This window comes from Solanum lycopersicum, chromosome 1 (genome assembly GCF_036512215.1).
Source record: "Solanum lycopersicum chromosome 1, SLM_r2.1".
In the NCBI taxonomy this organism is placed as follows: domain Eukaryota; kingdom Viridiplantae; phylum Streptophyta; class Magnoliopsida; order Solanales; family Solanaceae; genus Solanum; species Solanum lycopersicum.
Genome location: NC_090800.1, coordinates 59,584,976 through 59,599,373, shown reverse-complemented (window position 1 = coordinate 59,599,373; position 14,398 = coordinate 59,584,976). Strand labels below are relative to the sequence as shown.

General features: G+C 33.5%; 1 protein-coding gene across 1 annotated transcript; it reads right to left on the bottom strand.

Moving 5' to 3' along the window:
- Window positions 1-13,116: 13,116 nt before the first annotated feature.
- On the bottom strand, window positions 13,117-14,269 carry LOC101243634 (uncharacterized). Its single transcript, XM_004229064.1, has 3 exons — window positions 14,078-14,269; window positions 13,815-14,012; window positions 13,117-13,254 (listed from the first exon to the last, which is right to left on the bottom strand). Exons 1-3 carry the CDS (start codon window positions 14,267-14,269, stop codon window positions 13,117-13,119), a joined length of 528 nt encoding a protein of 175 aa, XP_004229112.1.
- Window positions 14,270-14,398: the final 129 nt, after the last annotated feature.

The window sequence follows — 14,398 nt, the reverse complement described above, 5'->3', positions numbered from 1 at the left end:
GTAAAGTTGTATAGCAATATGGGAACTTTTTGCATTTCGTTGTGATTAGCCAAGTATCAAATTGAGTTTCTTGTGATGAACATTGCACAATAGCAAAAGTGTGAGTCTTGTTTGACTTTGATGTCAATGCCTTATCGGATAAGTTTACAAGGAACCATGCATGATGACACCTATAATTTTTCCTATTGGTTTGGTTGACTAAGTGGTGTTATCTCATGATATGATCTTTGGCAAATTTGAAGAGTGTGAAAAAATTTGAAACATACCTCTTTAGTGGCCTACCTTGTGAGTGTGTGAACCTCTTTTGAACACCCCTTGAGTCTCACCTTTCTTTGGAAGAAACTTGAGAAACACATGACCTTTCTTAATCCACTACTTATAATCCTCTTGATTTGTGGTTGGTTGAATAGACAACTTAGGCCACAAGCCTAAGTTAGGGGTGTGATGAAAAGAGAAGGCAAGTCAAGAAGTACAAGAAAATCCTCCTTTAACCCATCGTGTTGAAAATAATAGAACCCCTACATACAAAAAAAGAAAGAGGAAAAGAGAAGAAAAGAATGAAAAAGAAAGACAAGAAATAAAATTATGTAAATGCCAATCCATCTAAAGTGAATAATGGGATGAGTTATGAGCACGAAAGGAAATGATGAAATAAGAGGAAAGAGAGTATTGTGAGCACCACATTTCATGAGGATAAAAGTCACTGAACCTAAATGACCATACCTTTACACTCAGCCCCATTACAAGCCTCTTGAGTGAGCTGAAACAAAGGTCGATTGGAAAATGCTGGCAAACCTATGTGTTAATTAATTAATTGTGTTCATCTTTGTGAGTGTGAGCATTATATTTGATACCAGAACCATTCTGTGAAGAAATAGAATCATTCTTTATGTAAGGGCATTTGATCACTTCCGTTGAGCTTGAACTTACAATTGAAGCAAGTATCATGAACTAAAAAATCTTTGATAATGATGTGTCACAACTTGACTCGTTGAGTACAAAATTGATCCTTGCATGATTAATTTCAGTCTTGTTGTGTATACTCATGGTTGAGTCTTGTATATCACTATTTGAGATATTCTTTTGGAATTGTTGAACTTGGGTTTTACTTGAGGACAAGCAAAAGTTTAAGTTAGGGGTGTTGATGAGTCCACGATTAGAATTCATTTAGGGCTATATTTTTATAGATTTAGTATCCTCAAATGCATATTTTGTCTCAATAGTTAATGAGAAGCCTTGTGTTTCAGGTATTTGAATGTGGAGACCAAGCATGGAAACTTTTGGGCGAAAAGGAACAAGGCTGCTGAAAGAAAGAAGAAATGAAGGCCTGAAGATCCCCAAATCCCTTAGGCGAGTCACCAAATGGCCTTGATCTGGCCTAATATTCCACTGTGTTGAGCTCTGAAGGATAAAAATTTGGCGGTGGAAAAGAACAGTCGGCATGTCGCCCAACAATGTTTTTATATCGCCCAATGATCCATAACGCGAAGATATTGAAAGCAAAAGCAAAACGACGATAGAATATACTAAAGGGTGGATCGCCGAGTTGGTCAGTGATCCCGACTAACTGCCGAGTGATCCCTCGCAACACAAATTTTTGAAAATTATGAATACTCGTTGAGATTTGTAGCTTATTATTCGGTTATTAATCTAGAATTAGAGTATTCAGATAGATAATTATAATTTTAGTTCTAAGAGTTTTGGGGAGACATTGTTCTTGAGCTTTGATATTTAAAGGTTTCCAACTCCAAGAAATTGGAAGTAGTATTGAAGAATCTTCATCCTTGAAGTGTGTAAAGAAACTTCCTATCATACTCGATTGATAGAAACACTTTTCGGTATCGATTTCTATCTCTTTACCATGCCTAGCTAAAACACCAATTCTTGGGGTGTGATTTTGTGAATATGGGTTGAATTTACTTTGAGTCTTGCTAATTAATAGTTACTTTGTTGTTTCAATGTAATTTGGTTCAGTAGTTGTGTATGAACTTAATGGGATTAGTTGCAAATTAAATGTGATTTCATCTTCGTGTCTTTGTCTTGATCGAGAGAGAGGTCTTACGACCAAAACTAGTGAATTGATAGCCGCTGGTTATTGAGTTGTCATGGGTTCAGCTTGAGAGAGTGAGTCCTAAACTCTCTCCCACACATTTAGATCGGGAGAGTGAATGGACTAAGATGAAAGATAAGCATAACTACGACTTATCGGTGTTCGATAGAAACCAACTTGATTAGGGGTAAATTGCTCGAGAGAGAATTTACCCTACTAAAGTCTAGCTTATGTAAATTTACAACAAATTATTATCAATTGCATGTGCCCTATTGTTATTTTAGCTCATATTTCTATCACATCCCAAGAATCCCATCTCCATATTCGTATCTCTATTTTGTTGTTTTAGTTGATAAGTAACTACAAACCCCCCTTTTTGATAATTGACACTTATGTCACCCCTTGAATTTTTTATGTTTTTATTCCTAAATGTCTTTTAGCTATTACTAACTTGAACTGATTTCTACTTGGCTGTTAGTTTTCGAAAACCGCTCCTTGTGGGAACAATCCCAGCCCTTAGTTAGGTTATATTACTACTCTTGATCGTTGGCACTTGAACTAGAAGTAGTGTTTTGATATCGTGAAAACATCACTTAGCCTTGAAGAAAGCTATGAAACCCTACCCACGGAATGAGGGAAACGATGTGAAATCCTAACTATCGTGCTTTGAAATCGTAAACATAATAAAATAAGAAAATACCTTTACTAACATACAATTTTTGAAAATTCACTTTGAAACCCAACAACGAAGAAAATTGTGAAACCCTAGCCGTTAAATGAGGGAGAAGGGGTCAAATCGTTTATGGAAAATAATTAAATGAGGAGAGAAAAAAGAGTAATTAGGATTTAGGGATTTAGTCTATGTGACAGTAGAATCATATTGGCATGTAATGTGGCATCCACATGGCATTTAACAATTTTCGTTAATAAGAAGGGTATTTTTGACCTGATAGTTTGACAGGAAGATAGTTTTGAGTCGAAATATAATTTAAGAATAAGAATGAGCTATTTCGAATAGTTTAAGGGTATTTTTGAACCTTCTTTGTTTAGTCTATGTGGCAGTGGGTACCCTATTGACATGCAATGTGACATTCAGATGACATTTAACAACTTCCATTAATAATAAGGACATCTTTTACCCAATAGTTTGATAGAAAGGATAGTTTTAAGACGAAATATAGTTTAATGGTAAATATAATCTATTTTGTATAGTTTAAGGGTATTTTGACCCTTTTCCAAAATGAAATTTATAAATTTGTAAATTAAGTAAAAGGTATTAGAAGTCACAATAATTGATAATTCATAAACTTGTTTGAATCTCGAAATCTGAAGTGTATCACATAGATTGAAACAAATAGCATACTAATTTCAACCAATTGAGCACGTCTAGCATATTAAGGTGTTTTGTGGGAGTAGAATACAATTCTTCAAGGTAGTGTTTTTGAAGGCCTGCAAAGATCCTTTCCCAAATGTAGTTGTAAGTCAAAAAGGGTAGAATGTAAGTCCATGTCTTGGCACGAAAGCCAAGAACCGCGTTTTCAATAATCTCATTGTCAAACATACTGTTATTTCACCTGCATTGCCAAACAAACCCTCAATGACCCCCTCAATGACAAAAGTTATATACTTTTAAATAAATCTGTGTCAGCCAACATATTCATCTTGACTTACTGTGTGAACTCAACACCACAACATGCTTTGCTATCATATTATATTAGATTAAGGAAAAATAGAAACACAAGAGACAGTGAAAGGTCAAAGAATTTGTCCCTAGCCTTCAAATGAGAATCAAATGCAATACATTATTATTTTACTTACTGCATAAGGATTTATTGTGTGTATATATATATATATATATATATATATATATATATATATATATATATATATATATATATAATATATATATATATGTATGTATGTATGTATTTATGTATGTATATAGAGATGAAACATGCTGAGCATATATAGTCTGAAACTATAACTAATACTTTTGCATATTATGTCATTCATCAATGTATCTATATATTTTTAAAAAATGAAGATGACTTTGGTCAATTTGAAACACCAGACAGCTAGAGAATATTCAGCAGAAATCAATTAATAATAAAAGCTGCACTTACCATATTTCTAGCTAAGAACAACCGCCAGACAACCACACATAGCAAAGAATCGAGACCCCGATGCTTGTCTCAATTTAGTCGGAACTTCAACGTAAACAACAAGATATTTTTTCAAAAATTTGTCTTGCCTCGCCCTATCCTGCTAAGACACTTAAATTATCATTTTTCTAATTTCATATTCAAACTATTAAGAGTGTGAATTTCATACATATACCATTACTTATTAAGTTTGAAAAACGCACCTCAATATTGTGTAATATTCTCTCTTTTATTTGACAAAACCTTGACATATGACATTTCACATAAAAAAAAATATTTCACATCGATAAAAATTAAATAACAAACTATTAATATTAATTAAAAAATAAAAATTAATTTATTACTATCCAAAAAAGTACAATTATAATTATTTTCCTTACCCCACCGTCCCACTCCACCACCTGCCCCACCTCCCACCCCCACCGCCCATCCACCCACTCATTCCCCCAAAAAATTTGATATTATATTATTTTACGAAAAATAATAAAAATTCTACTTATGAATTTTTTTTATTTTTGTACCGAATATAACAATTGATTTTTTTTAGAAAAAAAAAGTTTGGTCACATTTTACATTTAATTATTGTATTTGAAGAGAAAGTATTTTATGAGTCATTTCTATATATTTTTGCAGGAAGCTAACGTATGAGTATATAGACAACAGATTGGCTTCTAAAGTTGAAGGAGAACTGTTTACTTTATTTTAATAAAAATAACACCCTATACACATTTAAGACTATATATATCGAGTTATAAATATATTTTTTTAAAATAAATTATTTATACCAGATTATTATCGAGTTATAGCATATTAATTTAAATTATATTTAATTAAAATTAAACCATAAATAATTATTTAAATACTAATTAATATGTTTAAATATTTATTTTATTTTTAAAGTTACCTTTTTTTAAAATACTCTTTAAATTTTTAAACAAATTATAAGTATTAGTAGTTTACATTTACCTATTTAAAAATAAATAATAAATTAATATTAATAGTACAATTACCTTTTTGAAATCAAAAACTAAATTTTAGAGATTTGATTTTAATCAACTTCCGTTTTTGTAGTTGTCCAATAATAATCCACCCCCATCACACCCTATACACGATCACTATTAATCTTCCCAAAACGCCTCAATCATCACCCATTACGCCTCACAGATCACTTTCTTCCCCAAACCCACAACTCAAAGATCCATAATTGCTCTTCCACAATGGGATTCAACTATATTGTACGTTTTAAGAACCTTCATAAAGTATTTTCTTTTAAGTTTGTATATAATGTCGAAAAAAATTAGTGGAACATCCCGTAAAAGTCGAAGATTGGTTGAGGAGTCATCATCTGATGAGTTTCATGTTCCTTCGTTTAATGTTTTGACTCAAACTCAATCGCACAAATTCACTGAAAAAGAGACGGATAGTTCTGTTAAATCGAAGCTTCAAAAAATAAAAAAAATGAGGCAAAGGAAAGATGGTATCCAAAGAAAGGGAAGAAAAGGAAGGGAAAAGCTATTCGAACATTTTCAGAATTTGATTCTGACTTTGTTGATGAAATAAAAAATAAAAAATCAGAAAAATTAACAGATGTTAAACTTGGTCGATCAACAAGAATATCATCAAAAAAGGAGTCAGATATACAAACTACAAAGAAAGCCAAAAATTATTAAGGTCGGTACACGATTAATATAAAATTTGATTAAAAGTTATATGTAGGTGAGTTTAATTTTTTATTTTGTTTGACAATCATATTGTATGAAATTTGTATGAGTTATGTCCGAATTGATTTTTTAGTACTGTATATGAATCTAATTTTTTATTTATTTTGTAGTTTGAAAGTCACAAAGTAGATTTTTAACAAATGTAGTATGTATTATTATGATTGTATGATTTATGTGTGCATTGATGTATGAATTGATGTATTAGTTTGTACGACTTGTGTGTAAATGTTGTATGAACTGAGATATGCATTGATGTATTAGTGTTGTATGAAGTGTGTATGAAAGTACCTTACAATTTCATTTAAGCTTTGTGTATGAATTCATGTGGTTGTCCCTTGATATGACAGTGTATGAATGATATTTGTATGAAATTATAAATTTCGTTAAACGTCTTAATTAAGTATTACCAATTATTTAGGAGAAGAAGGTTCGCGCACAATGATCGTCATGTAATAGCATGAGCATGTTCGCTGATCTGTTGACCTTCCTCGGTCAAGACAGGTTTCAACAATTTCTGCAAGAAATACCATTTGACTTTTTTTATGAATTACATAACATAAAAGTTCAATGTCAATTATTGCGTCATATTTTTCTTCTTGAATCTAAAATGTCAGAGATGACATGTTTGTTATTAACGTTAATTGTACAGAATTACACTTTGGATTAAAAGAATGTCACTATAACCAGTCTCAAATCTGGACCACTTTTTGATTTTGTTTTGAATCCGTCTATTTCAATTATACTCGAATGATTACATTAAAAATACAACTTTATTTAGTTATCATAATATTTCTTCTTTTATTTTTTACAGCAATTGTGATATGTACACATCTCTTTTTGTTGAATACATCATTAATGGTGTTTTTGATATGTCTGATGTTGATATTGATGCAACATACCATCGACAAAGGTATGCAACAATATTGTGGTATTACGGAAAATCAAAGAATAAAGAGGGTACAATGAGTGATAGTGAAGTTACTGGTACGGTCGCTAGCAAATATAATGGACCTCGCACGCCAAAAGAACATGATCCGAACACCACCAATTATCCGACACCAAGACCACGGACAAGAAAATAGAAATAGTTTATTGCACTTTCATAAATTTACGTAAACGATGTTACATTAAAAACACCATTTACACAATGTTTTAATGTAGCATCACTTATGTAAATTTACTTTATTACAGATAATCTCATCACAAATTATGTCATAGAAAATTAATTATCTGTTGAAAATTAAAAAATTATTCACTGTATTAAAGACCGTTTAAACTCAAACCAAAAGGCAAAAACTAAAACTTCATCCTTAAAGCTTTAGCCAAAAAAAAAGCAAATGAAAAGCAACACAAGCTAAAATCCAAATGGTGATATGACGATAAAATATGGTATATGCCTAAAAATCATGATACTAAGTTTGGTGACTATTCGGTTGATGGATGTCGTGAATTTGTGAAGAAGGGTAATGATGGAACTAAAGAAGAAAATGTTTGTGCTAATTGTGGGTGTTTTAGGAGTTTTCATCGAATGAATAGTTAGTCATTGTTTCTTCATATCATATATATAGATATAGATATAGATATAGATATATGTATGTATAAATATATACATGTTGTTTTATCTAAAAGAGAAAAAAATTTATTTTCTAGGGGTTTTTCGACTTTTTAGAGTCGCCACTTAATTTTTGAGGAAAATTAAGAAAACTTGATTTTTCAAAATATTAAACAGAGAAAAATCAATTGAAAACCTTTTAGGGGGTTCGGGATTCATATTAATTTCTTAGGAAGGTTTGAAAGCACCTAAGACATTCCGTTAACCTAAGGTTTTCCAGCAACTAACATAGTTGGCTAAAAAATTAAATTTGGCTTGAAAAATAACCAAAATACATCGACAAATAAGCGATTATTTACAGTTCCCGTCGTCATATGGCTTATCACTTATTCCTAATTGAGATTGGCATTGATTGCATTTAAGATAGACAGGGAGGAATAAATTAATATCGGACCAAAACATAAACTCATATAACAAGCTACCAGGCTATTATGTTTAACTTAACAATTTTAACAAGATATATGATAAAACAAGATATTATGTACATTATGCTTAATGTCAGTATGCTCATACTCCAGACAATCTTAATGATGAAATTTTAAATTAGTATGACTAAGACACAAGGCAAAAGAAAAAAAAATTTCAAACAACTTTTAACATACAATTCTAGAAAGCTTTGAGAACTGGCAGATAAAACAAGGAAATACACATGTTTATATTGAATCCATAGGCAAATTTAATCACCATTTTCGACTAATGATCAAATGATATAAAGGCCCAACTTGATCCAAACGAGTTAACAAGCATTAAGATAATCGAAACGCTCATGAAATAGGAAAAATTAAATCGACTAGAATAAAACACGACTACATCGGCATGAAGAGCTAAGAGAACAGAGTATGGCTTAGAGTAACTCATAGTATTGAAAGAAAAATCATGTTACTGACTGACCAGTGATATATCTCACTTACTACTCCTTCATAATAAATATCACAATCCGACGCTAACAAATTTAGTACATATAGAGCATTTAAACGAGGACGATTTAAGAAAAAACCAATACTTAAGTCAAAATCACCCCCACATGAGCAACACTATAGACACATCGAAGAGCAGACATGCACTAATTTTATTAGGGAATTAACCTTTATACTAGAAAGTGAATACTGTATTATCAATAAGGTCCAATTCTTTGTCATTCTTGAGATATCGGCCTATGAGTCCAACTTAACAAAGAATCTAAGCACTTAATAATTTAGAAGGAAAAAAAAACTTTTTCAGTGAACAACAAGACTTGAGATATGACGCCTTGCATAAACGAGCTAGAACTTGACACTCCAAGAAAGACAAAATGGTTCGCGACTCATGCATTTTAGAATCAAATATAGATATATATTGGTAAGAAATCTTGATAAACAGTGATCGAAATTGGATCAAAAAAGACTCACTGCATTGCTAGACTTCAATGATTCATTTATTTTTATTATTTTTTTCTTTTTATTTTCCAAAAAAGAATCAGCCAACTTTTATTCACTTCTATTTGTAAGAACTTTTAAATGCGGAGATTTGCAACAGAAAAACTACGGTAACAGTAGCGGTAAGAAATAGGAATGTTAACAGCAAATGCGGCAAAACCATAAACAAAATCTCTGTCAAACATTGAAAGCATAAATAAATTCAAATGAGACCAAATGAACAAGATGGCAAAATCATTCGCGTCACACGATAGTTACAATAATGCTGAACTGAACCAATTAGGGGTAGACTTAGTGATCTAAAACTAAATCTAAACTCAAGGATGATGGGATAAATCTTTTCAAACGTATCCAACTGATAAAAGAAGCACAAAAATCATTTTTGACACAAAGGAGAAGATACCATCATGTCAATATAGTCGAGTAAATAGCAAAGAAGAAACGCCACGAACTAAAAATTAAAATAAAAGACGGACTGAACTGAGTCACCAAACTACCTGAAAGCGAAGCGCACGTTACTCATTTTATAGAAGTAAGATGAAGGAAATAATTTAGACGGAACACACTCAGGAAAATTTATCAGGTAATCGCAAGGAAATACATGTTCAAAAGATATAAACAAACTTAAAATTAAAAGAAGGTTACCTCTTGAGGGCAGTGAAACTGAAACGACAAGCTAGAACTGACTTCAACACGAGAAACTCAACACGAGCGAAAGAATGGAAGTCTGGATAGCAATTTATTTTTTCTTGTTATGTAAAGAACAACTAAAGATCAAAACAACTTTCTTCCTGTATTTTCATCACTTCTTCTCTAAATTCTCGACTAGAATAAAAATCTTTCCTAATTTTCCAACTAAAAAAAGAACCAAAACCCTCTCAATAATTTCTCAGGCTTCTCCCATAAAAAAATCCCTTCCTAGAAAGAAAAAGAGACTATATAAAGGCCAAGAATTAGGGTTTTTTGCCAAAGGGAGGGAAAGATGAGGAAATTCCAAAACTTTTCGGCCCATTTGGAATTCAAATTCCAAACCTTATAAAAAATGAATATTCCCTCTATTCCAGGCAATTCGAACGGATTTGAGGGGAGGTGGAAGGTCGAGATCGACCCTTCGTCCTGGGCAAGCGACGTGGCTCGATACTACAACAACAAGGACGATTCTGCATGTCTTGTGTGCTGTAGAGGTCGTACAGATAGAGCAAAATTGCAGGTATCCGTTACTGCCTAATTTCCACGCGCGAATTGGAAGAGGGAAAAGGACGAACGCGTGAAATTGGATTTCATACTAGTTGAAGCTGCAGAAACTCCTGGGTTTCAATTTGCTAGGGAAGAAGAACTTGGGCGGTGGGGTCGGTCGGGAGAAAAGGGATGATTTGGGGGTTTTTCCGTTGGGCTAGGAAGAGGTAAAAGAAGTGTTAGATATAAAATAAAAAGGGGTTGGGCAGACTAGAAATAACTTAAAGTTGGGCTGGGAATGTTAAGGTTTGCACGGGCTGACGGAAAATGGAGGAAATCTTAGGCTGGAATTATTGGACTGGGAAGGTGGGAAAGAGAAATTGGGAGGAGTGGGCTGCTGATAATAAAAGAAAAGCCCAAATTTGGTTGGTCCAAATAAACTTGAAAGATAAAAAAAATCACTATGAATTAATTGCATAATCCTCTTAACTTTGACGAGACAAAATAATCAACGTAATTAAAATAATTAGTTCCAAAATAGAGAGTAAACTATTGCATAACTAGTTAGTAAAATATTCAAACAAAAAAGAAAATTTTTAAGACGATTTTCACACATTCTTAAAAATATGCTTACATATATATGTTTTGAAAGGTATTTTTGAATTTCAAAAAATATCTATTATTTTAAATCAATTTGAATATTAAGAAGCTCGTGAATTAATTTATCGTAGAGAGCCAAATTTGGTTGTCAACAACTGTCCCTCATTTTACTAGGATTGGTGCCATCTATTCAAAGAAAATGAAATTGACCAATCCAATTTTGACCGACCACAAATTCATCTTTTCAACAAGATTTGAAATGGATTTCATAAATTATGGCCGAACCCTAGCTACGAGTTTCCTACATGTCTCAGACTATACGAAAACTCAGGCCACTTGTAGTTCGATATGCTTGATTGAATGCACAATTTTGAAAAAAATTCAAAAGTCATCCTAATACCGAATTATGATGGCACCGAAATGCTTAAGAATAAGATTTAAGATCAAATGTTGGAATACAGCCGAGTTTTAACATTGAACTCGCCTACATATCCTTAAACTTCAGGAATCAGACTGTTTTTAGTTCGACTCGATCGGTTGAAAAAGAAATCTATTATGCTAGATAACCTTTGGTTTTGGATAAGTGACAAATTAAACGAGTATGAAAAGGAGGCTTGTAACCTCTTAGCCATGAATGTAGTGCGTTCACATCCATAGGTAAGAACTTACACGGACATAATTTCCAAACTCTTGGTGCATTGTCACTCAGATTGGAAATTTTCCTCCGGCAAATACCAAAATTTTAGGATGCGAGACCGAAACTGACAAAAACAAAAAAAAACCACATCCCTTTTAATAGGGGTGTGGCTTGATTGTGGTGGAAGTCGCTCCTTTGCTCGCATCCTAAGGGTTTCACAATCCTCTTTGGACTATGTCCCAGTTCGTTGCCAAGAAAAGTTCCACGTTGTGCTGCATCCCTTTTGATGTCGTCCGCACCTTGTCGACACTGAGTTGTTCTCCTTCTCATTTGTCATTAACTCGATTGGTTTGACGTAAAACAAATAAAGCTTATGTCTTGTGTTTGCAATATAATATTCAATGTATTCTTCATTTGATGTCAACCTAAAGGAAAGTTGATGTTGTGTGCTAGTATTTCTCTTGACGTCGTCTTTGATGCTCTTCTTGATATTTACTTTTATCAAAATAAAAGAATACAGTTGATGCCGATGGATAAATATTTCTCTTGGGATGCACGATTTCCTTTTTAGCCGTTCATGCCTTCTTGAGGGGCATGAATATCTTCCCGCGATACGTAAATTTTTCCGAGGTATGAATCTTCCCGTGATGCATAACTTTTCGTGAGGCATGAAATCCTCTCGCGATGCATAAATTTCAACGAGGCATGAAATCTTCTCGTGATGCATAAATTTTAGCGTGGTATGAAATCTTCTCGCGATGTATAAATTTCGACGAGGCATGGAATCTTCTCATGACGCACAAATTTCTGCGAGGTATGAAATCTTCTCGCGATGCATAAGTTTCAACGAGGCATGGAATCTTCTCATGATGCATAATTTCTTGCAGGGTATGAATATCTTCCCGCGAGACTTGAATATTACCTCGTGATGCATGATCTTCCGCGATGTATGGATATTTACTCGTGATGCATGATTTTCCACGATATATAGATATTGACTCGCGATGCATGATTTTTTGCGATGCTTGGACATTGACTCGCGATGCATAATTTTCATATCGTCTCCAATGATGATAACGGTAAAACGACCTCCAGATAATACATCGCCTTGATCGATAATAAAATAAAAGTTTCCTCTGGGTAATGCACCGTCTTGATCGATAATAAAATAAATGACCCCTTCGGGTAACGGCACTATCTTGTTTGGTAATGTGATGCAAACAGCGTCCTTTACGGAAGCCGTAAACTATCCCTTAAGATTTTCGCTTGATTCACCTTTGAATCTAGCTAGACGTTCTTTACAAGTTTCATGTTGTTGGAAATTGATTGAAATAAAAAAATCATATTCCCTAGTCTTGGACAAAAGTGACATAAGATGATTCTAGGACAGCTTTTACCTCCTCTAACATCTTCGTATTCATTCATCGGAAGAATTTGCCGATTTCAAAGCAAAGCTATAAAACTGCGTCCACAGAAAAATTGTTAATTGTAAAAACGAACTAATCTGTGTCGATTTCTTCAGTTGTCTGCTCCTGGTCCTATCTCCGGTTGGTTTTCTGATCTCCTGACTTTTAAAAGATAAGACGAAGTATTTTATGCCAAAACAAATGAAACATAAAAGCGAATTTAAAAGAAGTAAATTTTCGAGAGATAGTATCTTAAAAAGGTCACTACCAAGTCGTGTCATATCAGACTTAACAAACTTCTTTGAGTCTGATGCTTTGAGGTCTATCCAATTATTCTCTAGGGAGTTTTAGAGTCACTCCGGACTCGTAGATAAACCCATGCTGAAATTTTGAGGCCATCCTCAAAATTTCTGTCCCAGTTAACTGTCTTGCTTATCTTTCCACCGTAACTAAGCAGATCGCGGAATTTTGAGATCTTCTCAAAATCCATTACCAGTTGCAAATCTCGAAATATATTCTTTCTTGACTTGCTTAGAAAGAATATTTTTTTTGGAGATTTTTTTAGTCCCTCTCAAAAATTATGTCCCAGTTTCTATTGTAAAGAAGAATAGAAATCTTAACGGGAGATATGACTGAACCCTTGTGGTGCCTTCTTATCCCATTGAGGCAGGAATCAGGTCAAACGTAGTTCCCCCTCCTCAAAGGTTGACAAAGTAAGAAAAATTATAGAGAAACCGACAGAGACCGACATAGGCCACCTACGTATCTCATTCTTGAGAATTCAGGTCGAACATAGTTCAAATACAAGAAAATATTAAAAGGGGTAAATGGGGTGACCGAAGCCTACAAAAGGCCGCCTACGTATCTCATTCTCGAGAATTCAGGTCAGACGTAGTTCATTACAGGAGTGATAAGAATTTAAGAAAAACGAATACAAGAAAACATAATGGTAACAAGTAAATAACAGAAATATAAACCGCAGCTCCAGACGTAGTATCTCTTGACGGCATCTGAGTTGATCGGTTTCGGCCATACGGTTCCATCCATCTCCGACAGGACCAAAGCAGCTCTAGATAATACTTTACGAACCATGTAAGGACCTTGCCAATTTGGTGTAAATTTTTGGTATTCGTCTTGATGAGGAAAAATGCGCTTAAGTACCAATTGACCAACTTCGAAAACTCTTGCTCTTACTCTCTTCTGAAAGGCATGAACCATTCTCTGCCTATACAACTGACCATGACAGACGACAACCATTCTCTTATCATCAAAGTTAATTGATCAATACGCTTGCTCACCCATTCAACATTACTCAACTCATCTTCCTGGATGATTTTCAATGACGGTATCTCAACTTCAGCAGGTATGACTACCTCTGTTCCATATACTAGTAAGTAAGGCGTATCACCAATCAATATTCTGACAGTCGTGCGGTATCCCAATAAAGCATATGGTAACATCTCATGCCAACCTCGATGCTTGTCAATCATTTTCCTCAAAATCCTTTTATATTCTTATTGGCAGCCTCTACAGCTCCGTTCATTTGGGGACGATAAGCAGTTGAATTTTGATGAGTAATCTTAAATTTCTCACATATATCTCTCATCAAGTGACTCTTG